The 22,836-nt window shown below is 48.5% G+C and overlaps 1 protein-coding gene across 6 annotated transcripts; it reads right to left on the reverse strand.

The window, feature by feature from the left end:
- Positions 1-1,314: 1,314 nt before the first annotated feature.
- Positions 1,315-21,822, reverse strand: sidt2 (SID1 transmembrane family member 2). Of its 6 annotated transcripts, XM_062960902.1 has the most exons (28): positions 21,234-21,822; positions 19,545-19,666; positions 18,550-18,714; positions 18,375-18,420; positions 17,745-17,846; positions 17,509-17,592; positions 16,033-16,132; positions 14,613-14,678; positions 14,363-14,456; positions 12,970-13,031; positions 12,147-12,158; positions 11,981-12,067; positions 11,793-11,867; positions 10,716-10,763; positions 9,464-9,582; positions 9,186-9,259; positions 9,026-9,092; positions 7,995-8,068; positions 7,750-7,873; positions 7,529-7,646; positions 6,590-6,726; positions 6,395-6,503; positions 5,197-5,273; positions 4,817-4,863; positions 4,298-4,403; positions 3,610-3,720; positions 3,126-3,239; positions 1,315-2,555 (listed from the first exon to the last, which is right to left on the reverse strand). In XM_062960902.1, exons 1-28 carry the CDS (start codon positions 21,771-21,773, stop codon positions 2,493-2,495), a joined length of 2,943 nt encoding a protein of 980 aa, XP_062816972.1. In that variant the 5' UTR covers positions 21,774-21,822; the 3' UTR covers positions 1,315-2,492. The 6 variants fall into 6 exon arrangements, with proteins under 6 accessions (XP_062816972.1, XP_062816973.1, XP_062816974.1 ...); XM_062960903.1 differs by lacking the exon at positions 12,147-12,158 and having other exon boundaries at positions 21,234-21,821; XM_062960904.1 differs by lacking the exon at positions 10,716-10,763 and having other exon boundaries at positions 21,234-21,816.
- Positions 21,823-22,836: the final 1,014 nt, after the last annotated feature.

Consider the following 22,836-nt stretch of genomic DNA (forward strand, 5'->3'; position numbering starts at 1 on the left):
TAAGCCTATTATTATTATCATCCTCACCGGGCTCCCTGTCGGATACGTAAAAGGGAAACCGAGGCAGAGGGGAGGGGCGGGGGGATCGTGGGGCACAATTAGCCCCCCAAACCCCACAGGTGAGGTTCTGTACGTCGTGTTAACATTTTTTAAATCTTTACTTCCGAAGTAATATCAGACACGTGGACAAGGTGTTTTCGAACTGCTGGGTTGGCAGAAGCTGGGGCTAACAACAGGAGTTCACCCCACTCCCCGGATTCGAACCCATTGCTCCACCGCGGGCTCACCTAACAGCAATGCTGGAGGTCATAGGTGAGAAACACATATGTATAGTTGGACCTTGGGAAGCAAAGAGGGATGCCTTTGAGCATGTGCCGAGTGATTTCCTGAGAGCTGAGTATCCACTCAAGCCAATGCTGTTGAAAACTCGACCCCCTTCTTGAAAGAATGAATTAAATCCAGTATTTCAATTAAATATATCTATATATTGAATTCAGCTTCCGCATGGTTCACAATACCTTCCGCAATGAATTAGTCATGTGCATTTGTATGGAATCACTGTTTGTTTCGTCTCATTTCATTCTTTTTGTCTCATTTTTGTATTTGTCCCAGATTCCGAAAACAGGGCGCTTATACGAATAGGATTTTAATCTCACGTAAGAAAAAATGACAATGTTCGGACCACTGGAAGCAATGGTAGGGCTGCCGAGGTTTCACCATTTCTGAGCCAATCAGGGGAAGAGAGCAAGTCTTTTGAATGACTGTCATAAATAAAACGTCTTGCACTGTATTGTAAGGTTATGTTCAATTCCTTTAGAGCACAGACTCTGTACCAGACATCCTTTCAGACTGAAAGTAAATTAACCTCTGTTATTTGCCTTCAAAATTAGTCTAAGTGTCTTCTGGCTGTCAAAGTAGCCCTGTGTGTCAGGAAATGGCTTCACTCTGCAATGGCCTCCTTTACCAAAGTTGTTTAATACTTATACTGAAAATTAAACTCACCTTGGAAGGCTTCCGAACGTTACAGAATAAACGAAAATTATTGGTGTTTTAATTCTTAAATTCCTTCCCCCCCCCCCTTCTGCATGTTTCTAATATCGATTTGTATGCATTAATTTAACGAATTTGATACGACTTACGAGTAACACTATTTTTGCACACCCCTAATGGTTTTCCATAACTTTCTTACTTTTCTATTGTTAATGTAAACATGTTCTAAATGGCCGAAAGCCACCCTGGATGCCATCTTGGTATGAATCCGAAAGCAAGGGTAGGGAGTTGCTAAAAAGGAGGAGGAGAAAAAAATGGCTTGGCTATCATTTATAATTTTCTTTTTTTTATTTCTTTGCATTTGGCAACAGAATCTGTAGAAACGAGAAGTGTTGTTTTCCGGTTCTGCAGCAGCAACATCGGGACAATTAAAAAGAAAACCAAAAGGAAACCCCACAACGAACCCCCCAAAACCGTTTTTAAAACATGACCGAAAGAACCAGGAACAGACGCACAAAAGGAGAACCAACAGCAGGAGCCCCCCCCCCCCCAAAAAAAACACTTGCTCCTGGGCTACTGATACAGCAACCCTCCGCAAAAGCCGGCCACGTCGGTCCTCGGCTGTCTTTTGTGCTGTTCGTACAAGGGGGGAAAAGGACGGCGACACGGGTGGGACCCTTGCCAAAAACACGTTTGTCGTCGTCGTTGGACAGGCAGTTTCAGGCAGTACAATGCATACGGTCAGCGGTCACTCGTGACTGGCTGCCAGGGATGACCGCAGAAGGAAAAGATGGCAGCCTCCCCTAAAGGAAGGAAGGAAGGAAGGAAGGAAGGAAGGAAGGAAGGAAGGAAGGAAGGAAGGAAGGAAGGAAGGAAGGAAGAGCTGCCCAGGACCCCTCCCCGGATCTGGGCAGAAAGGCAGGAGAAGGAGGAAGCGGAGGGGCCCCGAATTAGGCACCGAAGAGGCATGTGCTTGGAGGACCCGGAAGAGGCCCTTTGTCTATCTATCTATCTGTCTCCCCAGAAGAAGGTCCTTCTCGTTGGCAAGCGAGCCCCTCCAGCTCCGGAAGGCCACGTTTGGCAGTTGGCAGGCCTTGGTCAACGAAAGGGGCTCGAGAGATGTGCTTTCGGCCGGCAAGAGATGTGCGCGAAAAGGCCAAGCCGGGCTCGAGGTGGCCCTTGATCGTATTTTCTGGCAGCGGGACATTAATTGAGAACGGATCCGTCATCTTAGGATTGTTCAGCCAGCTTCGTCCATACGAGGCGTCTGTTCCTTGTACAACGGCGCTGGGCGGGGACGGAGAGAGGACGTGCCGCCTGTCACCGCCGCCGCCTCCTCCTCCGCTCCCGTGGCTCGTTCTCCCCCCAAATGCACCGAACCAGCCGATGAGCCGCTGGTGGGAAAAGCAGGCCTGGCTTTTGTGGGTGGGAGGGAGGGACGGCAGGGACCCCCACCCCTCGGACCACAGGAACGGCAGGCGCCCCTCCACCCGCCCATCCGCCTAGAAGACGTAGATCTTGTCCCGCTGGACGGTATCCAGGTCATCATCCAGAGTCAGCAAAACCTATTTTTAGAAGTTGAGACAAAAACACATATTTCTGATGGTCTCAGGAGCCCAAATCCCTCCAGTATTTTCTACTGGTCAATTCTATCATTGGTGGGGTTCAAGGGGCTCTTTGATTGTAGATGAACTATAAATTCCAGCAACTACAACTCTCAAATGCCAAGGGTTATTTTCCCCAAACTCCACCACTGTTCAAATTTGGGCACACTGAGTATTCGTGCCAAGTTTGATCCAGATCCATCATTGTTTGGAGTCCACAGTGTGCTCTGGATGTAGGCAAACTACAACTCCCAAACTCAAGGCCAATGCCCACCAAACCAATGTTTGAGTTGTGTTATATGGTCAGTGTAGATCCATATAATGTTTGAGCTGTGTAATATGTTCAGCGTAGATCCATGTAATGTCTGCACGAATTCAACAAAATCGAAACGACTTACGAGGAGGAACGATACGTTTGCACAGCCCTAATATCTCTGCTTTACCTTTTTTTCGTGGGTCCCGCATTGGGAGACAGGCGAGCGACAAACCAGTGCCTAAAACTAACTGAGCAAACACAGCCACACGACTCACCAGGAAGGAGCCGAACATGGCGATGGACGATAGGAAGTGCCAGACGTCGTGGTCGTCGAAGAAGTTGAGGAGGACACACTCGCGGTTGTGCTCCCGGGACTCAGCCGGCGTTTTCTGTGAAGGTCAAGAGGGGGGAGGTCAGTGGGGCAAAGCCACAGCAGACAAAAATTATTAACAGGGGCTATTATTATTATTATTATTATTATTATTGAATCCTAGAATTCGAAGGGACCCCAAAGGCCATCTAGTCCAATCCCTTCCTGCCATGCAGGAAAAGCACAATTACATTATTATCCATTGTCTATTATTAAGTCCTAGAGTTAGAAGAGACCCTGAAGGCCATCCAGTCCCACCCCCTTATTTCTGCCATGATGCGGGCAAAGCACCATTGAAGCCCTCCTGACAGACGTCCATCCAGCCTCTGCTTAAAAGCTTCCGATGACTCGGAGAAGAGCGTCTCACTGCTGAGCGGCTCTCGCCTCACCTGCCAGGTGCTGAGTCCCTGGAAGAAGAAATAGAGGGCGAAGCCCCAGACGACCGAGGTGCAGACGATGCAGAGCAGGGAGATCAGCTTCAGCCTCTCGCCACTCCGGAGCTGCGGGCAAAGAAGAACGTGAGCAGCCTCCGTTGCATGTTTCTCCTGCCTGGTTGTGGTGACCCCCAGTCCCATGGGCATGCCCGCTTCTCCGTGACAAATGTACACAAATAAAAGCCTCCATCTCTCTCTGTTAGGATGCCAACTCGTTAGTACTCGTTAGAATGCTCATAGGTGAACTATAAATCCCAGCAACTGCAACTCCCAAAAGTCACGGTCTGTTTTCCCCAAACTGCACCAGTGTTTATTTAGGCATATTGAGTATCCGTGTCAAGTTTGGTGCAGATCCATCATTGTTTGGAGCCCACAGTGCTCTCTGGATGTAGGTGAACTACAACTCCCAGACTCAAGCCCAATGCCCAGCAGACCCTCCCAGTATTTCCTGTGGGTCATGGGGGTTCTGTGTGCCAAGTTTGGTTCAGTTCCATCCTTCGTGGAGTTCAGAATGCTCTTTGAGCGTAGGCGAACTATAAATCCCAGCAACTACAACTCCCATTACCCTCATCCAAATTCTTAATTCTTAACCCCCTGAACGGCACTGGGGTGTCCTTTGTGCCTGGCAGGCTGGGCCACCCACCTTCATGATGATGTAGAAGGCGAAGTAGAGGAGCAGGTTGCAGATGCCGATGGCCAGCAGGTAGGAGGCAAAGTCGTTGGGGTGCATGATCAGGCCGTAGGCAGCGCTGCAAGGCGGGAGGGAGGGAGGAAGCACAACCAAAGCACTCACAACAGATGGCCACCCCAAGAAGGAGACTCCACCCTCATCATCATCATCATCATCGTCATTATTAACATGCATTATTGTTACTGTTATATTAATAATATTGTTGAACCCTAGAGTCGGAAGAGAGCCCAGTCCAACCCCCTTCTTTCTGCCCTGCAGGAAAAGCACAATCAAAGCCCTCCTGACGGAGGCTGGACAGACTTCATCGACATCATCATTAACATGGTTTATGGCTCTTGTTATTATTGTTGTTAGTGAATCCTAGAGTTGGAAGAGCCCTCAAGGGCCATCCAGTCCACCGCCCTCCCCTCTGCCAAGACGCAACCCGATCCCTCCCGACAGATGGCCATCCTCCCACTTGGTTTTACTCACAGGGACCAGTTGATGATGTTGCCCATCACCAGGAGCACCATCCGATCCTGTGGACGGAAGGAGAAAGGAGACCGGTTGGCCAACTGAGACCCAGAAAGAGGCCTATGAATTGTATTGGTGGTTGTTTGATACTATTACTATTGTATTAACTTTTGTTTTAACTTTTGATTTTATTACCATATGGTGTTTTAACCTGTGCATATTGTGTTAATGTATGTGTGTTCTTCTTTTGTAACATTGTAAGCCGCCAAAGTCCCCACAGGGAGATGGTGGCGGGGTATAAATTTTAAAAAGTTTTTATTTTTATTATTATTATTATTATCTCTGAGGACAGACCTGGAAGATAAAGGAGAAGAAGGAGAAGCATGAGACGTACTCACCACATACATGGGCCCACTGCACTGGCGGATGCAGTCGGTGTAAAGGACGTGCAGAATCCTGCGCAGGATCCCAGAATCTGCGGCAGAAAGAGAGAGGATACCCACATTTATTATTATTATTATTATTATTATTATTATTATTATTATTATTATTGTTGTTGTTGTTGTTGTATGACACAGCAAACAAGATAGACATGCTGATTTCGTATCACAAAATCACAAGTCAAACACTTCCCAAGTGTCTAGACTGTGTGATGTGTTTTCGGATGATGCGCGCAGATCCCAGTCGGGTGGCCTTTTGCAGTTGGCAGATCTTAATTTTGTCAATGCCTATTGTTTCCAAATGCCGGCTGAGATCTTTTGGCACGGCACCCAGTGTGCCCATCACCACCGGGACCACCTGCACTGGTTTCTGCCAGAATCTTTGCAGTTCAATCTTGAGGTCCTGATAGCGGCTGAGTTTTTCCTGTTGTTTTTCGTCAATGCGACTGTCACCTGGGATGGCAACATCAATGATCCAAACCTTTTTCTTTTCCACAACTGTGATGTCTGGTGTGTTGTGTTCCAGAACCTTGGCAGTCTGGATTCGGAAGTCCCACAGTATCTTTGCGTGCTCATTTTCCAATACTTTTGCAGGTTTGTGATCCCACCAGTTCTTTGCTGCTGGCAGGTGGTCCTTGAGGCATAAGTTCCAATGGATCCTTTGGGCCACATAGTTGTGCCTCTGTTTGTAGTCTGTCTGCGCGATTTTCTTACAGCAGCTGAGGATATGATCCATGGTTTCGTCGGTTTCCTTGCACAGTCTGCATTTTGAGTCATCAGTTGATTTTTCAATCTTGGCCTTAATTGCCTTTGTCCTGATGTCTTGCTCCTGGGCTGCAAGGATCAGGCCTTCTGTCTCCTTCTTCAGGGTCCCATTCGTGAGCCAGAGCCAGGTCTTCTCCTTGTCAGCTTTTCCTTCAATTTTGTCAAGGAACTTTCCATGCAATGTTTTGTTGTGCCAGCTGTCAGCTCTAGTTTGTAGTGCGGTTTTCTTGTACTGATTTTTTGTCTGCTGTGCTTTGAGAAGTTTCTGATTTTTGACTTCAATCAAAGCAGGTTCTTCACTTTGCTTTACTTATTATTATTATTATTATTATTATTATTATTATTATTATTATTATAATATCAGACCCCATGGGGAGCCCCCAAAACTCACCCAGCTTCCACCGGCCCATGTAATAGAGCTGGGTGCTGAGCAGCAGCGTGGAGAGGATGTGGATGACCGAGAAGACGATCCAGAAGGCCATGTTGCCCTTCCCAAAGACCTGAGGAAGGAGGAAGGAAGGAGGTCTCGGTAAACCCACGGCCCCCGCAGAGCGATGGGAATGTGAACTGGGGAGGAAGGGCTCACCACGCCCACGACGGAGAAGAAGATGACGATGGCCAGGCAGGCGTAGGCGCTGTAGGCACTGGCATTGATGTCCGGGTGCCGCTTCTGGTAGAGCTTCAGCATGCACAGCCCCGCAATCATGTACATGAAGGAGGTGTCTGCCGGGAGAAGCATCATCAGCATTAACAGGGATTAGTAGCATCCTATTTATTATTATTATTATTATTATTGACACAACAACATTGTATGACACAGCAAACAAGATCGATATGCTGGATTTCATATCACAAAATCACAAGTCAAACACTTCCCAAGTGTCTAGAATTATTATTATTATTATTATTATTATTATTATTATTATTATTATTATTTTATGACACAGCAAACAAGATAGACATGCTGGATTTCGTATCACAAAATCACAAGTTGAACACTTCCCAAGTGTCTAGGACTGTGTGATGTATTATTATTATTATTATTATTATTATTATTGACACAACGACGTTGTATGACACAGCAAACAAGGTAGTCATGCTGGATTTCGTTTCACAAAATCACAAGTCGAACACTTCCCAAGCGTTTAGGACTGTGTGATGTATTTTCGGATGATGCGTGCAGATCCCAGTAGGGTGGCCTTTTGCAGTTGGCAGATTTTGTCAATGCCTATTGATTCCAATTTTGTCAATGCCTATTGTTTTCAATTCAATTATTATTATTACTATTATCATCATCATTATTATTATCGAACCCACTAGAGTTGAAAGGGACCACTAAAGGCCATCCAGTTCAACCCTCCCTATGACATTATGTAGGAATAACACAATCAAAGCTCTCCTGACAGATGGCCATCCAGCCTATGTTTCAAAGCCTCCAAGGAAGGAGACTCCATCACCATGATTATCATGACTAACAAGGATGACGACGATGATGATGATGATTTTCCCCCGAGACAGCACTCACCGAATTGGAAGTTGGTGTAGTTGGGGCAGACGTGGTAGCAGGCGCTGAGGAGCCCCTCCATCATGAGGGCCGTGCCCATGGCGTAGAAGAGGCCAAAGTGCTTGGGGATGCCGCACTCCTAGGAAGGGGGGGAGGAACCTCCGTCAACAGGCTCTTATTTACTCCGATGATGGGAGTTGTAGTCCCCATGCAACCTGTGCTTTTCCAATGTTGTGACTCACCACGGCTTGAAGATCGTTGCGCATCAGCGCCCGGTTGTAGTTGATCTCGCGCTGGAGGATGATGAGCAGGAAGAGGAGGCCCAGCAGGATGTAGCCCAGGTTGCTGAGGATGTTGTTGAAGGCGCTGCAAAGAGGAGGAGGAGGAGGAGGAGGAGGAGGAGGAGGAGGAAGGCATGGCTCAGGGACCCCTTGGAGCAGAGAAGAGACCTCCCCGGACCCCCCGGACCCTCTCCCGACTCCCCTACCTGAGGTTGCCCAAAGGGTGGGCACACAGGAAGTTGTAGTAGCAAATGTCTTGGTTCCCAGTAACATTCACCACCTGCCAAGAAGAGAGGGAGGGAGGGAGGGAGGGAGGGAGGGAGGGAGGGAGGGAGGGAGGGAGGGAGGGAGGGAGGGAGGAAGGAAGGAAGGAAGGAAGGAAGGAAGGGTGGGTAGATGGGTGGAAGGAAGGATTGATGGTTAAATGGGTGGTTGGATGGATAGATGGGTGGGTGGATAGATGGAGGGAGGGAAGGAAGGAAGGAAGGAAGGAAGGAAGGAAGGAAGGAAGGAAGGAAGGAAGGAAGGAAAGAAGAATGGAAGAATAGTTGGACGAATGGAAAAATGAGTGGAAGGAAGGATTGATGGGTGAATTGGTGGACGTATGGATGGTTGGATGGATAGATGGAAGGGAGGATGGATAGAACAATGGATGGAAGCATGGATAGGTACATTGATGGATGAACAGAAGCATGGGTGGACAGATGGAAGGATGAACAGATGGAGAGAAGGAAGGAAGGAAGGGTAGGTGGGTGGATGGATGGATGGACAGATAGAAGAAAGGGAGAGAGGGAGGGAGGAGATGGTGGGTGAAGGAAGGAAGGAAGGAAGGGTAGGTGGATGGATGTATGCACAGATAAAGAAGAAAGGGAGGGAGGAGATGGTGGGTGAATAGATGGGTGAATGGATGGAAGGATGGACGGAAGTATGGATAGGTGGGTTGATGGGTGAACAGAAGCATGGATGGATAGATGGATGGACAGAATGGATGAATGGATAGATAAATGGACAGAAGCATCGATAGGTGAGTTGATGGATAAACAGAAGAATGGATGGATGGATGGACAGATGGAAAGAAGGATGGGTCAATGGATAGAAAAATGGACGGAAGAATGGATAGGTGAGTTGATGGATAAACAGAAACGCTGAGACATTCTTCTTTGTCTGCCTCAGGACAGCCACCCGGCCTCCCTGCCCACCCTCGAGATGCCCAGGGTCCGGGGGAGCGTGTTGTTACCGTCTGGTACGTGATGACCAGCTGGATGACCGGCAGAGCGTAGAAGACCGCGATGGTGGCGATGTTCCTGCGAGAGACGGAACGGGTAAAATGGGGGGTGAAAGGAGGGAAGAACGTGGTGCTTCTCGTCCACCCCGGATGCCTCGCCGTCTCTTCTCACCAGAAGTAGATCTGGTACTTCTTCCGCAGCACCCGCTTGTCTTTGCGGGCCAGGTCTGCCACATACAGGTATTGCTTCGAGGAGAGACAGGAGGAGAGAGAGATGGTCAGCGTTGGCCCTCCTTGACCCACGATGTCCCACAATGTCCTGCAGATTGTTCTTCAGTGTGGCTTGGTCAAGTCAGCCAAGCCATATTCTGCCGCTTGCATGCTCCTCCCCATCTCCAAATTGTCGTATTTACTCAAATCTAATGCTTGTCCTCCCGCGCGAAGACCCACCTTGGTGCGGATGACGTTCTTATCCGACTCGATGTCGGCCAAAGTGTCGTAGTCGTCCTCCTCCACGGAGCTGAGCGAGTCCAGCCTCGGCCGCCCGGCCATGTTCTCCAAGGAGCGGTCTGCAGGCAGAGAAGAGGGCCGGCGTCACCTCCAAGGGGCTCATTTGGGGTCTTCCTTAAGCCTTTGCCCCTCCATTCACAGCCAGCTGGACTCCTAAACGCCTCCAGTAAGAAGCATCTAGGCCGACACGGGCAAACTTCGCCCTTCAATCACAATGATGAAACGAGTGAGAGAAACATGGGAAAGGCACCGGGCCCGGATGGTGACAGGTATTGGCAAACACAGCAAGCTCCTTGGAATTGCGGCCTCAAATACAAGCCGGTTTTTGCACTGTGAGTCCCATAGGGACACCCAATGGTGAGGGATGATGGGAGCTGCTGCAATCTGACAACCTCTGCAGGGTGTCATGATCTCCAATCTTTGACATCTCCGGTCGGCTGACAAAGAACAGATGCCAGCCATAAACTGGTCAGCCACAAAACCTCAATTACACTCTGGTATGCGACAGCCCCTATATAAATGGGCCAAAGAGAAGGTTCTGGTATTTGGTACAATAAAATCTGTTGGAATCTACCAGCGTGTGTCTTGGTGCTTTTTCTGATGAAAGACTGACCCACAGCACAACTGGGAGAAGAGAACCCAACACAGGGAGGCAGGAGGGATGGAGACCCAGCTCAGCCTCATGGACTCAATCGTTTGATAAGGTGATTGATTGACTACAGGAGGCAGCGCAATGGGGCGGATCCAGGCGAGAGAAAGACCCCTTGCATCGCCCTCGCCTCCCGTCCCCTTCCGGGTGAGCAGCAATCACTCTGCTTTGGTGCCCGGCCCTTGCAATTAACGCTCCGCCGTTAAGGAAACCCTGTAAAGACGACCACTGACCAACCGGCCGGCCGACCACCGCCTCCTTGGGCAGCTTTCTGAGGAGGGCCAGGGCAAGGGTTTTTCACCCATTGCTCCTTCCTATGGGAGCTGCAACACCCCTCCTCCCACCGACTCGCATTGTGACCGGACCCTCCTCAGGAAGCCACCGCTTGCCCCACCGGGATCAAGGGGAAGGGCACCCACGGCCGGTTCCTGGCGCTTCCTGGGGCAAGAAGACCCCTCCCTCCCCCTCCCCACTCAAGCGCCGGGAAGAGGGCGTGGCCCCGCCGATTGCAGCCATTGAGCCCCGTTCCCCTAAACGGTCTACCCATAGGGATGGCCCAGAGTCTCTGGCGGCGCTGGCACGGGTCCTGCCCTTGAAAGGAAAGCAGAGGGTTAAACCAGAACACAAGCGGGTCAGACTGGGTGGCCTCTGGGGTCCCTTCCAACTCGAGGATACTACGAATCCATGACAGGCTGGGTGGCTATCCCTCGGGAGGGAGGGTGGGCTTTGATGGTGTCCTTCATAGCAGAAAGGGTCAGACTGGATGGCCTTTGGGGTCCCTTCTAACTACGGTAGGAGTTAATGGAAGTCTCTAAACAGAGGCTGAGCGGGATTGGATGGTGTGAAGGCTTTGGGGGTTCCTTCCAACTCGAGGATACTATGATTCCATGACAAGCTGGATGGCCATCTGTGGGGAGGGCTTTGATGTGTCTATAGCAGAAAGGGGTCAGACTGGAAGACCTTTGGGGTTCCCTTCCAAGTCTAGAATACTATGATTCTACAACAGGATGGATGGCCATCTGTCGGGAGGGCTTTGATGGCGGACTTGATGGCCTTTGGAGGTCCCTTCCAAGTCTAGAATACTATGATTCTACAACAGATGGATGGCCATCTGTGGGGAAGGCTTTGACGGTTTCTATAGCAGAAAAAGGTCAGATTGGAAGGCCTTTGGGGGTCCCTCCCAACTCTAGAATACTATAATTCTTCAACATTCCGGATAGCCATCTGTCGGGAGGGCTTTGATGGCGGACTGGATGGCCTTTGGGAGTTCCTTCCAATTCTACAAGCTGAATGGCCCTCTGTGGGGAGGGCTTTGACGGTATCCATAGCCGAAAGGGGTCAGACTGGAAGACCTTTGGGGGTCCCTTCAAACTCTAGAATACTATAATTCTACAACAGGCTGGATGGCCATCTGTGGGGAAGGATTTGATGGTGTCCATAGCAGAAATGGGTCAGACTGGATGGCCTTTGGGGGTTCCTTCCAGTTTTGGAATACTATAACTCTACAACAAGCTGAATGGCCATCTGTGGGGAAGGCTTTGATGGTGTCTATAGCAGAAAGGGGTCGGACTGGATGGCCTTTGGGAGGTCCCGAGTGCAGGAGACGCCTTGGGGACTCACCTGTGTAACTGTAGGAGGCTTCGGTGGAGAGGAGGCTGTCGGTGACGTTCTCGGTGCTGGCGGTGGAACCATTGTCTGCAAAGACGCAAATGGAAGCGGCGTCGGACAGGAGCAGGCGGGGAGGACAAATCAAAATATATACATAGGCCACCCTCTCGGTTGCAAGAGCCTGGGAGCGAAGGACTCACCAAAGGAGCCATAGCTGTAGCTATTGAAAGCCGGGCGTCCCAGGAAGGAGTCTGGGGTGATGCGGGGAGCAGGAGGAGGAGGAGCGCCTGCAAGAGAGCAGCAGAGGTTGGCAAGAGGCTGCCAGAGAAAGGCAACCGCGGGAGCAAAGCAGAGATGGATGCTTACCGAGGAGAGACGCTGAAGGCGAGAGAGAAAGGAGAGAAGAGAGAGAGAGAAGGAGTCGGTCAGTGCAAGCCAAGCTCCTCCGTCCAACCCATTGTCAGCCAATGGCTTTGCAAGCAGACCTCGAAGCAAAGCAGAGGTGTCAACACAAACGCACACTTCCTGTTGGATTTTGGTTGTGTGTATATGAAATGTAAATCAAGTGTTTCTGCTGTTTTGCAAATTTGACTGACAGCCTGCTGTGACCTATGAGACATGATTTCCGGCCTTGGAGGTCGGACTAAGGAATGTGCTTTCTTATCTCTTGTTGAGCTGTGTGAGAAAAGCCCCGAGCCAAGAGGCAAAGGGAGAATGCCGGCTTCGAGAGATGGACTTTGCTGCAATTGTAAGTATCTTTGTAAATATTAAATAAATGTTTGACTGCAGATGTCTTTGGTGGGGCAGAAAAATTCACCAATTCATCAGAGCATGTTTGATCAATGGTGTTTGAGAAGAAACCCACCCATCACTCACCCTGACCCCTGGCACTCATCTTGACACTTCCTGACCTACGGGTGACCAAACAGGGGGAAAGTCCCAAAGTTCCTAAAGCAGGCATGGTAGGCTGGTAGGAATTGTGGGAGTTGTAGTCCGAAACACCCGGAGGGAGGGCCAGAGTTGGCCCATGCCTTTGTCCTCTTAAGTCAATCAAGGGGTCATCTGCATACCCACGACTCCCATCCCTTCTGCGGACCGGGGATGATGGGAACTGTGGCTCTGAGGTTGGGGCATCGTCCTATCCACAAGCCTTGTATCTCAATCTCAATATATATGTGTGTGTGTGTACCTGTTTCGGTGCTGGGAGTGTCCATCGTAGCCAAGAGACCCAGGCGCTTCTTCTTCTGCTGCCTGTTTTTTGGGGGGGGAAACGCTTGTTTATATTTACAGTCATGCAAAACAACAACAATAATAATAATAATAATTTCAACTATGTTATGCCCCCTTCTGGAGTTGTAAGGAGAGTTAGGTAATAGATACATAACAACAACAACAACAACAACAACAACAACAACCTAAGCACTTCTTCTACTACTGCCTGTTTTCGGGAAAAGAAAGCAAAGGCCGTTTGCAGCTCCAGACTGAAAAACGCTTGTTTATATTTACAGTTGTGCAAAACAACAACAACAACAACAACAATAATAATTTCAACTATGTTATGCCCCCTTCTGGAGTTGTAAGGAGGGTTGGGTAATAGATTCATAACAACAACAATAACAACAACCTAAGCACTTCTTCTACTACTGCCTGTTTTCGGGAAAAGAAAGCAAAGGCCGTTTGCAGCTCCAGACTGAAAGCTGCTTGTTTATATTTACAGCCATGCAAAACAACAACAACAACAATAATAATTTCAACCATGTTATGCCCCCTTCTGGAGTTGTAAGGAGAGTTGGGTGATACATAACAACAGCAACAACAACAACAATAACAACAACCTAAGCACTTCTTCTGATGCTGCCTGTTTTCGGGAAAAGAAAGCAAAAGCTGTTTGCAGCTCCAGACTGAAAAATGCTTGTTTATATTTACAGTCGTGCAAAACAACAACAACAACAACAATAATAATAATAATAATAATTTCAACTATGTTATGCCCCCTTCTGGAGTTGTAAGGAGAGTTGGGTAGTAGATACATAACAACAGCAACAACAACAACAATAACAACTTAGGCACTTCTTCTTCTGCTGCCTGTTTTCGGGAAAAGAAAGCAAAGGGCCGTTTGCAGCTCCAGACTGAAAAATGCTTGTTCATATTTACAGTCATGCAAAACAACAATAATAATAATAATTTCAACTATGTTATGTCCTCTTCTGGAGTTGTAAGGAGAGTTGGGTAATAGATACATAACAAAACAAAAACAACAACCACTTAGGCGCTTCTTATTCTGCTGCCTATTTTCGGGAAAAGAAAGCAAAGGCTGTTTGCAGCTCCAGACTGAAAGCCGCTTGTTTATATTTACAGTTGTGCAAAACAACAATCATAATAATAATTTTAACTATGGCGCCCTTCTGGAGTGGTAAGGAGAGTTGGGTAATAGATACATAACAACAGCAACAACAGCAACAACAACAACAACAACAACCACCACCACCACCACCTGCCAAACTTTTGTTTTCCTGGGAGGAGCATGACCCTGCTCCAGCACCTTTTGCACTGAGCCTGAACCAGTGCAACCCCGGGCTCACCTCCAGTTCTCCCAGCAGGCGATGAGGACGGTCAGGAGGTAGAAGGAGAGGAAGACGCCCAGGACGAAGAGCATCCCGCCGACATAGGCCTGCGCTGCACGGAAGGGGAGGACAGGAGGAGGAGGAGGAGAGGCCTTGTGCGGGCCCAGCAGGCAGCCGGGGACACTCGCCCCGTGTCCCACAGCCACGTAAACAGAGCGGGAGATACGGAAAGCATGGAAACATCCAGCTGCCCTTTGGGGCTACTTACAGGTGACGGCCGGCGACACAACCACATCCAGGGTTTTCAGGCGGTTGCCTTGGTCCACGGGCTCATCTGGCGGGACAGACAAGGACAAGGGTCAGCAGTTATAGTTTTATAATAGCTTTGTATAGCTTTATAATAATAGCTATCATAATAGATTATTATGATTGGATGGTGCCTTCCTGCCTGGCAGAAGCGGGGTTGGGCTGGATGGCTCCTAGGGGCCAGGCTGTGGCGCAGCTGGCTAGTAACCAGCTGCTATAAATCACTACTGACCGAGAGGTCATGAGTTCGAAGCCCGGGTCGGGTTAAGCCTCCGACCATTAAAAAAAAAAAATAGCCCCGGCTTGCTGTTGACCTAGCAGCCCTGAAAGACAGTTGCATCTGTCAAGTAGGGAAAATTTAGGTACGCTTTATGCAGGAGGCTAATTTAACTAATCTACAACACCATAAAACTGCTCACGAGGAAAAGAAGAGGAAGAACAGCCACCAATGGACGGTGAAGCAACAGCTCCCCCTGTGGCCGGAATCGTGAAGCTGGAAAGATGTTAAAAATGCCTCTGTGTCTGTCTAAAACTGAATGTTGTTTGTCTGCTGGCATTGAATGTTTGCCATATATGTGTTCATTGTAATCCGCCCTGAGTCCCCTTCGGGGTGAGAAAGAAGGGCGGAATATAAATACTGTAAATAAATAAATAAATAATGGAATTCGAGAATTCGAAGTGTCGGCAGAAGGGAAAATAAATTGGGAAAAGGCATTGGGATCAAGCAGGAGGAACGTCCTGCTTGATAGCAGAGTACACCATTGCCTGGCAGTCTGGAGATTTTTAAGCAGAGGCTGGATGGCCATCTGTTGGGAGGGCTTTGATGGTGTCTTCACCATCAGAATGGGGCTGGATGGCCCTTGCGGTCTCTTCCAACTCTAGGATTCAATCATCACCATCATCCCTGGTTATGCTGATGGAGTCTCCATCTCTGGAGGTTGTGTTTGGACTGGATCATTTTGGGGGTTTCTTCCAACTCTAGGATATCACATTATCATCATCATTATTATTATTATTACTATTATTAAACAGAGTCCGAATGGCCATCTGTCAGGAGGGCTTTGGTGGTGTCTTCCTGCCTAGAAGAATTTGGTTGGACTGGATCGTTTTGGGGGTCTCTTCCAACTCTAGGATATCATATTATCATTATTATTATTATTATTAATAATAATAATAAACAGAGTCCAAATGGCCATCTGTCGGGAGGGCTTTGGTGGTGTCTTCCTGCCTAGCAGAATGTGGTTGGACTGGATCATTTTGGGGGTCTCTTCCAACTCTAGGATATCATATTATCATTATTATTAATATTATTATTAAACAGGGTCTGAATGGCCATCTGTCGGGAGGGCTTTGATGGTGTCTTCCTGTGCCAGGCAGCGTACCTTTGGAGTAAGGGTAGAAGCGGAGGGCCCCTCCGCAGGCTTCGTCCTCCGTCTTGACCACGACCACGACATAGAAACTGTGGCTGGGATAGTCCTTCTTCTGCAGAAACGGGAGACAGAAGGCACAACATGGGCCGGGCGCACACGCAACCACACATGGCCAGCTTGGTGGACTGCAACCGACCATGTCTGATGGGCTAAACACGGGACGTGAAGTCCTGGCTATCCTTCCGAGGAGAACATATATACAAGAGGCATTAAAATCAATCATTGACTGACACCAGCATTGGAAAGGCTTGCTAAACAGGCCAGTTTCCCTATGGACGGAGCACAGCCGAAGCATTTTCTGCAGAGTCTGAACCAAGGATTGCAAACTAGCTGCCAATGGCGTGCAAAGCAAGGAAGGCACCTCTCACCAAGAAATGCTCCTTTCCAAGCAGGAACGGGGAAATAATAATAATAATATAATAATAATACTTTATTTTTCTATCCTGCCACCATATCCCCGAAGAGATTCGGGGCGGCTAACATGCGGCGATGCCCAAAACAAAACAGAACAAAGCAATTACAATGAATATCAAAACAAAAACAGTAATAACATAAATCAAATAAAATAAACAAAATTACAATAAAACACATAAAATCAGAACAAATTAGTAATAATACAGCATCAGCCACTGGAGGTAAAAGGGGTCAGGCATATAAAACACAATATCCAAAGCTTTAATAAAGTACATATTTATTTATTTTTTATTTATTAGCTACATTTATATGCAGCCCTTCTCACCCCGAAGGGGACTCAGAACGGCTTACAAATTAAATTTACATACAATATTATATTAGCATAGTACAATACTGGTAATAAATTACTATATTGTACTGTATCAATATATTGTAATATTATTAGTAATATTACATGTAAAATATAATATATAATTAATATTACCGTGTTTCCCCGAAAATATGACAGTGTCTTATATTAATTTTTGCTCCCAAAGATGTGCTAGGTCTTATTTTCAGGGGATGTCTTATTTTTCCATGAAGAAGAATTCACATTTATTGTTGAACAAAAAAAACATATATTATATACTATACAATAGTTGTCATCACAAACCAGCATAACCAGACAAACAGTGAATCCTATCAAGAATTTCTTGTTATTACCATTATTTCCATGTACAACACTCTATGGTATATACATTTACCGATCCCGCATACTCTGGTGTTCGGTTTGGCGGGCATGCTTCCAAACAAAAACTTTGCTAGGTCTTACTTTCGGGGAAGGCCTTATATTTAGCAATTCAGCAAAACCTCTACTAGGTCTTATTTTCTGGGGATGTCTTATTTTCGGGGAAACAGGGTATATTGTATTATTAGTATTATATGATATTACAATATAACATGAATATTATATGTATATACAATATGTTATAATTATTCTATATTATATATATACATAAACAGGACTTTCCGTACCTGGACCGTGATGGCGGCCTTCTTGGTCATGGTCTGGTACATGCCGATGAAGGCCACGTTGTTGTCCAAGTCATAGACGGGGCACTAAAGCAAGGAAGGAAGAACGGACTATTATTAAGCTATCTAAACATTATTCATCTGTTAGGAATGGTGGGAGTTGGAGTCCAAAACCCCTGGGGGCCCAAGTTGGCCCTAGGACCCTTCCCGCTCCCGACGGGTTCCCCGGCTGTGCCTACCAGGACGTCCTGGACGGAGATGACGGAGCAGGGGAACTTGGCGGCGGAGGTCACCTTCACGATGACCGAGTCCACGCCCTCCGGGAACTCGTACTTGAAATACTACAAGAACAGTCAGAGGGGGATGCAACATTATACCGTATTCCCTCGAAAATAAGACAGTGTCTTATATCAATTTTTGCTCCCAAAGATGCTCTAGGACTTATTTTCAGGGGATGTCTTAATTTTCCATAAAGAAGAATTCACATTTATTGTTGGGGAAAAAAGAACTTTTATTATATACTGTAGTTGTCATCACAAACCAGCATGATCAGACAAACTGTGAATCCTATCAAGAATTTCTTGTTACAATAGTCTCACTTAACCAAGCTAAACGGGCCGGCAGAAGCTTGGATAAGCGAATATCTTGGATTATAAGGAGGGATTATACAACAAATGTGACAGAAAAAGTAGTTCAATATGCAGTAATGTTATGTTGTAATTACTGTATTTACGAATTTAGCACCAAAATATCATGATATATTGAAAACATTGTCTACAAAAATGGCTTGGATTATCCAGAGGCTTGGATAAGCGAGGCTTGGATAAGTGAGACTCTACTGTACTATACCCATGGAGGGACTCACTCACCTGTGGCTGAGCGGCCGTGGCATTGAAGCCGAAATGCTCCCCGGTCCTATGAGGAAGGAAACAAAGGCAGTGAAGGCAGGGTCCAGGCATCACCCAATGACCCCGGAAAGGACACGGATGCCGCCGCAACCCGTTGGGGCAGCACAGGGCCCGCAAGGCCCGCCGACGGTCTCACCGGAGCACAAAGTTCTCAACACGTGTGACACGCAGCTGGTAGGAGGCATTTTCCCGGGAAAGCGTGGAGACGTCGACGTAGAAGAACTGGGTGTCCACCTCCTTCTTGGTCTGCGGCTGGCACAGCGTCCGGCTGACGTCCTGGTAGAGGTACTTGCGCTGGTACCTGGGGGGGAGGAAGGAAGGAAGGAAGAAAAGAAGGAAGAAAAGAAGGAAGAAAAGAAGGAAGGAAGGGCTGGTCAGTGGGACTAAGAAGTGTTGGGAATCACCCTGGACTACTCAAGTGCAAATGTAGTTAGATACATGATAGAGTTAGATTGAGGGAATCCTTTCCCCGTTTCCAAAGCATGCCTAGACAGGCTTCACTGTGTTTCACTCTATCCTGTTTTCGTTACTTTGAAGGTAGTAGAAATGTGAATCTCCAGGGACACTAACTTCCCAATGGTCAGAATGTCTTTTATGGCCCCAATAAACAGGACCATGAGGTTGGAACCTTTTTGGTTCCTTCTTCTCCCTTTGTTCTTCAAGCTAACAACATGTCTCACCCTCTCTCCTGGCAAAATATAACTATTTAGATGTTTGTTATTTTTCCTTTATTATTTTCTCCTTATAAACCAGTCTAGAGTAGACTAGACAGCTCCCAAGCCTTTCTATCTACAATGGAGTTCTTTTTACCTGAATAAATGCTTTTTGAACTTTTATTGAGACTCTGCAGTCCATTGCAATCCTAAATAAACCAAGGCTTCTCTTGCTCACCCCGTATAAGTAACTGTTGCATTTGAAAGCTTCTGCTTTTGCTACTCTGCTGCATTTTGGTGGAATCTCCCCCAGAGAGGACTAAATTGAGTCTCACCGCTCAGAGGTGACCACAACAAGAGGACCGTTCCAGACCAAGTCCTGGACACCCTGGGCTCCCTTCCGACCCTGGGAAGGTGTGCAGCCAGGCCTGGCCCAACTTGGTGTTCTGACTCCAACTCCCAGCCGGATGCTACTCACAGTCCGCGCAGGATGAGGGGCACCTGGAAGGACACCACGGCCTCCTTCTGCCGCACCACGAAGAGCACGGGGGTCTCCTTCTGCTCCGAAAGCACGTTGACCGACACACGGACCCCCTCCGTCTGCAGCCAGTGGGGAGAAGGGGGGTGTCATGATGGAGTCCCAAGCACAACACAAGACTCCCCAAAATAAATCAAGACTCCTCTCTTGCCTTCCTTTCTTCCATCCTTTCTTTCTCTTCATTTCCTTTCCCTCTTTTTCTCCCTCCCTCCTTTTCCTTATCTTTCCTCCTTCCTTTCCTCCTTCCTTTCTTTCTTTCTCTCCATCCCTCTTTCCCTTTTTCTTTCTTGCTTCCCTCCCTCTCTCTCTCCTCTCCATCTTTCTTTCTCTCTTTATTCCTTTCCTTCCTCTCTCCTTTCCTCTTTCCTCCCTTCCTTCCTCTTTTTCTCTCTCTCCCTCACTCCCTTTCTCTTTCTTTCCTTTCTCTCTCCTTCCCGCTTCCCTTTCCTCCCTTCCTTTCATTCCTCTTTCTCTCTCTCTCTTTCTTCCTTTCCTTTCTCTCTCCTTCCCTCTTTCCTCCTTCCTTTCCTCCGTCCCTTTCTTTCTCTTTCCTTCCTCTCTCTTTCCCTTTCCTTTCTTCCTTCCTTTCCTCTATTCCCTCCCTCTCTCCTTCCCTCTTTCCTCCCTTCCTTCCTTCCCTTTTCTCTCTCTCCCTCTTTCCTTCCTTCCCTTCTTTCCTCCTTCCTTTCCTTTCTTCCTTCCTTTCCTTCCTCTCTCCTTCCTCTCTCCTTCCCTTTCCTCTATTCTCTCCCTCTTTCTCTCCTTCCCTCTTTCCTCCCTTCCTTTCCTTTCTTCCTTCCTTTCCTTCCTCTCTCCTTCCTCTCTCCTTCCCTTTCCTCTATTCTCTCCCTCTTTCTCTCTTTCCTTTCTCTCCTTCCCTCTTTCCTCCCTTCCTTTCCTTTCTTCCTTCCTTTCCTTCCTCTCTCCTTCCTCTCTCCTTCCCTTTCCTCTATTCTCTCCCTCTTTCTCTCTTTCCTTTCTCTCCTTCCCTCTTTCCTCCCTTCCTTTCCTTTCTTCCTTCCTTTCCTTCCTCTCTCCTTCCTCTCTCCTTCCCTTTCCTCTATTCTCTCCCTCTTTCTCTCTTTCCTTTCTCTCCTTCCCTCTTTCCTCCCTTCCTTTCCTTTCTTCCTTCCTTTCCTTCCTCTCTCCTTCCTCTCTCCTTCCCTTTCCTCTATTCTCTCCCTCTTTCTCTCTTTCCTTTCTCTCCTTCCCTCTTTCCTCCCTTCCTTTCCTTTCTTCCTTCCTTTCCTTCCTCTCTCCTTCCTCTCTCCTTCCCTTTCCTCTATTCTCTCCCTCTTTCTCTCTTTCCTTTCTCTCCTTCCCTCTTTCCTCCCTTCCTTTCCTTTCTTCCTTCCTTTCCTTCCTCTCTCCTTCCTCTCTCCTTCCCTTTCCTCTATTCTCTCCCTCTTTCTCTCTTTCCTTTCTCTCCTTCCCTCTTTCCTCCCTTCCTTTCCTTCTCTCTCTCCCTCTCTCCCTCCCTCCCTCCCTCTTTCCCTCCTTGGGTAAACACAGCCTTTGCCCCTTCCAGGCGCCACCTTGGCAGGACAGACAGCGAGACTCCTCCCCTCCTCCCCTGGGCGCTCTGCACTTGCTCAGAGGCCCCCTTTCCCCCTTCCCTTTGGGTCTGACCCTGTTCCGGGTGACGGTGTGGTTGAAGGCGTAGATGTCGAGGAGGGCGGCGTTGACGGACTCCGAGTAGAGCCGGTCGAACTCGGCCTCCTTCTGCACCACACGCTTCGACTCGCCCTCGCCCTCGCCCTCCGCGACACCGAGGCTCACGAGGAGAACGAGGCCCAGGAGGAGGAGAGCCCGGAGACGGTGCGGGTGGGGGTGGGGGGCCTCCGCCATGGCCTCGCGCGAGAGAGCGGCCGCATTCCCCCCTCCTTCCCTCCTTCCTTCCTTCCTTCGTCCGGGCTCAGGAGCAGCAGCAGCAGCAGCAGCGTCAGCGCCCAGGCCTCGCCCTTTTAAAGGCGCCCGAAGGAAGAGGAAGGACCAGCCCAGGAGGAGGCGCCCAGGAAGCTCTCTCTCGGCTTCCTTCTTCCGGGTGTCGAGGGGGAAGCTCTCTCTCTCTCTCTCTCTCTCTCTCTTCCCTTCCCTTCCTTCCCTGGGCGGGGACCCATCCAGACACGCCAGCACCGGCTCCTGAAGTTGAGGGGTCCGCTGGGCCATTCTTCCCTCTTCCTGGTCCCCTTTCCCTCCCCCCTTCTTACTTCTCCCCGTCCTTCCTTCCTTCTCTCCTCCTTCCTCTCCTTCCATCCACCCTTCTCTTCTTCCCGCCTTACTTCCTCCTTCCTTCCCTTTTCTTCCCTCCCTCCACTCCATCCCTTCCTCTATCCTTCCTCATTGCCTTCTCCCTCCCATCCCTCTTCCTCCTTTGCTTCCTCTTACCCTTTTTCCTTTCCTCCTGATTTCCTTCTCCCACCCGTTCTCTCCCATCTTCCTCCTTCTTCCTTGCTTTCCTTCTCCCAACCATCCCTCTACCTCTTCTTTCTCCCCCTTTCTTTCGCCCTCCCATCCCTCTTCCTCCCCAATCCTTCTTCCTTTCCTCTTCCTCCCTCCCTCCATTCCACCCCTCTCCTTTCTTCCCTCCCTCCATTCCCTCCCTTCCTGTCCTTCCTCCCTCATCTCTCCTACTTCCCTTTTCCTTCCTCCTCCCCTCCATTCTCTCTATCCTTCCCTTCTTCCTTTCCTTTTCCCTCCCTTCTTCCCTCATTTCCTTATCCCTCCAATCCCTCTCTTCCTCTTTCCCTCCCATCTTCCTCCTTCCTTTCCTCCTCCCTCCCATCCCTCTACCTCTTCTTTCATCCTCCTATCCCTTTTTTCCTTCTTCTCCTATCCTTCCTTTTCCTCCCTCCATCCATTCCATCCCTCTTCTTTCTTTCTTTCTTCCCTCCTTCCATTCCCTCCCTTCTTCTGTCCTTCCTTTTCTTCCTCCGTCCTATTTCCTTTTCCTTCCTTCTCCCCTCCATCCTTCTCCCTTTTCTTCCGCCCCTTTCTTCTTCCTTTCCTCTCTCCCTCCCTTCTTCCCTCATTTCCTTATCCCTCCAATCGCTCTCTTCCTCTTTCCCTCCCATCTTCCTCCTTCCTTTCCTCCTTCCACCCATCCCTCTCTGCCCTTTTCTTTCTCCCTCTCATTTCTTTCACCCTCCCATCCCTTTCTTTCCTTTCATCTTCCTCCCTCCCTCCATTCCCTCCCTTCCTCTGTCCTTCCTCCTTTTCTTTCTCTCCTCCT

The sequence above is a fragment of the Anolis carolinensis genome, unplaced genomic scaffold (genome assembly GCF_035594765.1).
Source record: "Anolis carolinensis isolate JA03-04 unplaced genomic scaffold, rAnoCar3.1.pri scaffold_8, whole genome shotgun sequence".
Lineage (NCBI taxonomy): Eukaryota > Metazoa > Chordata > Lepidosauria > Squamata > Dactyloidae > Anolis > Anolis carolinensis.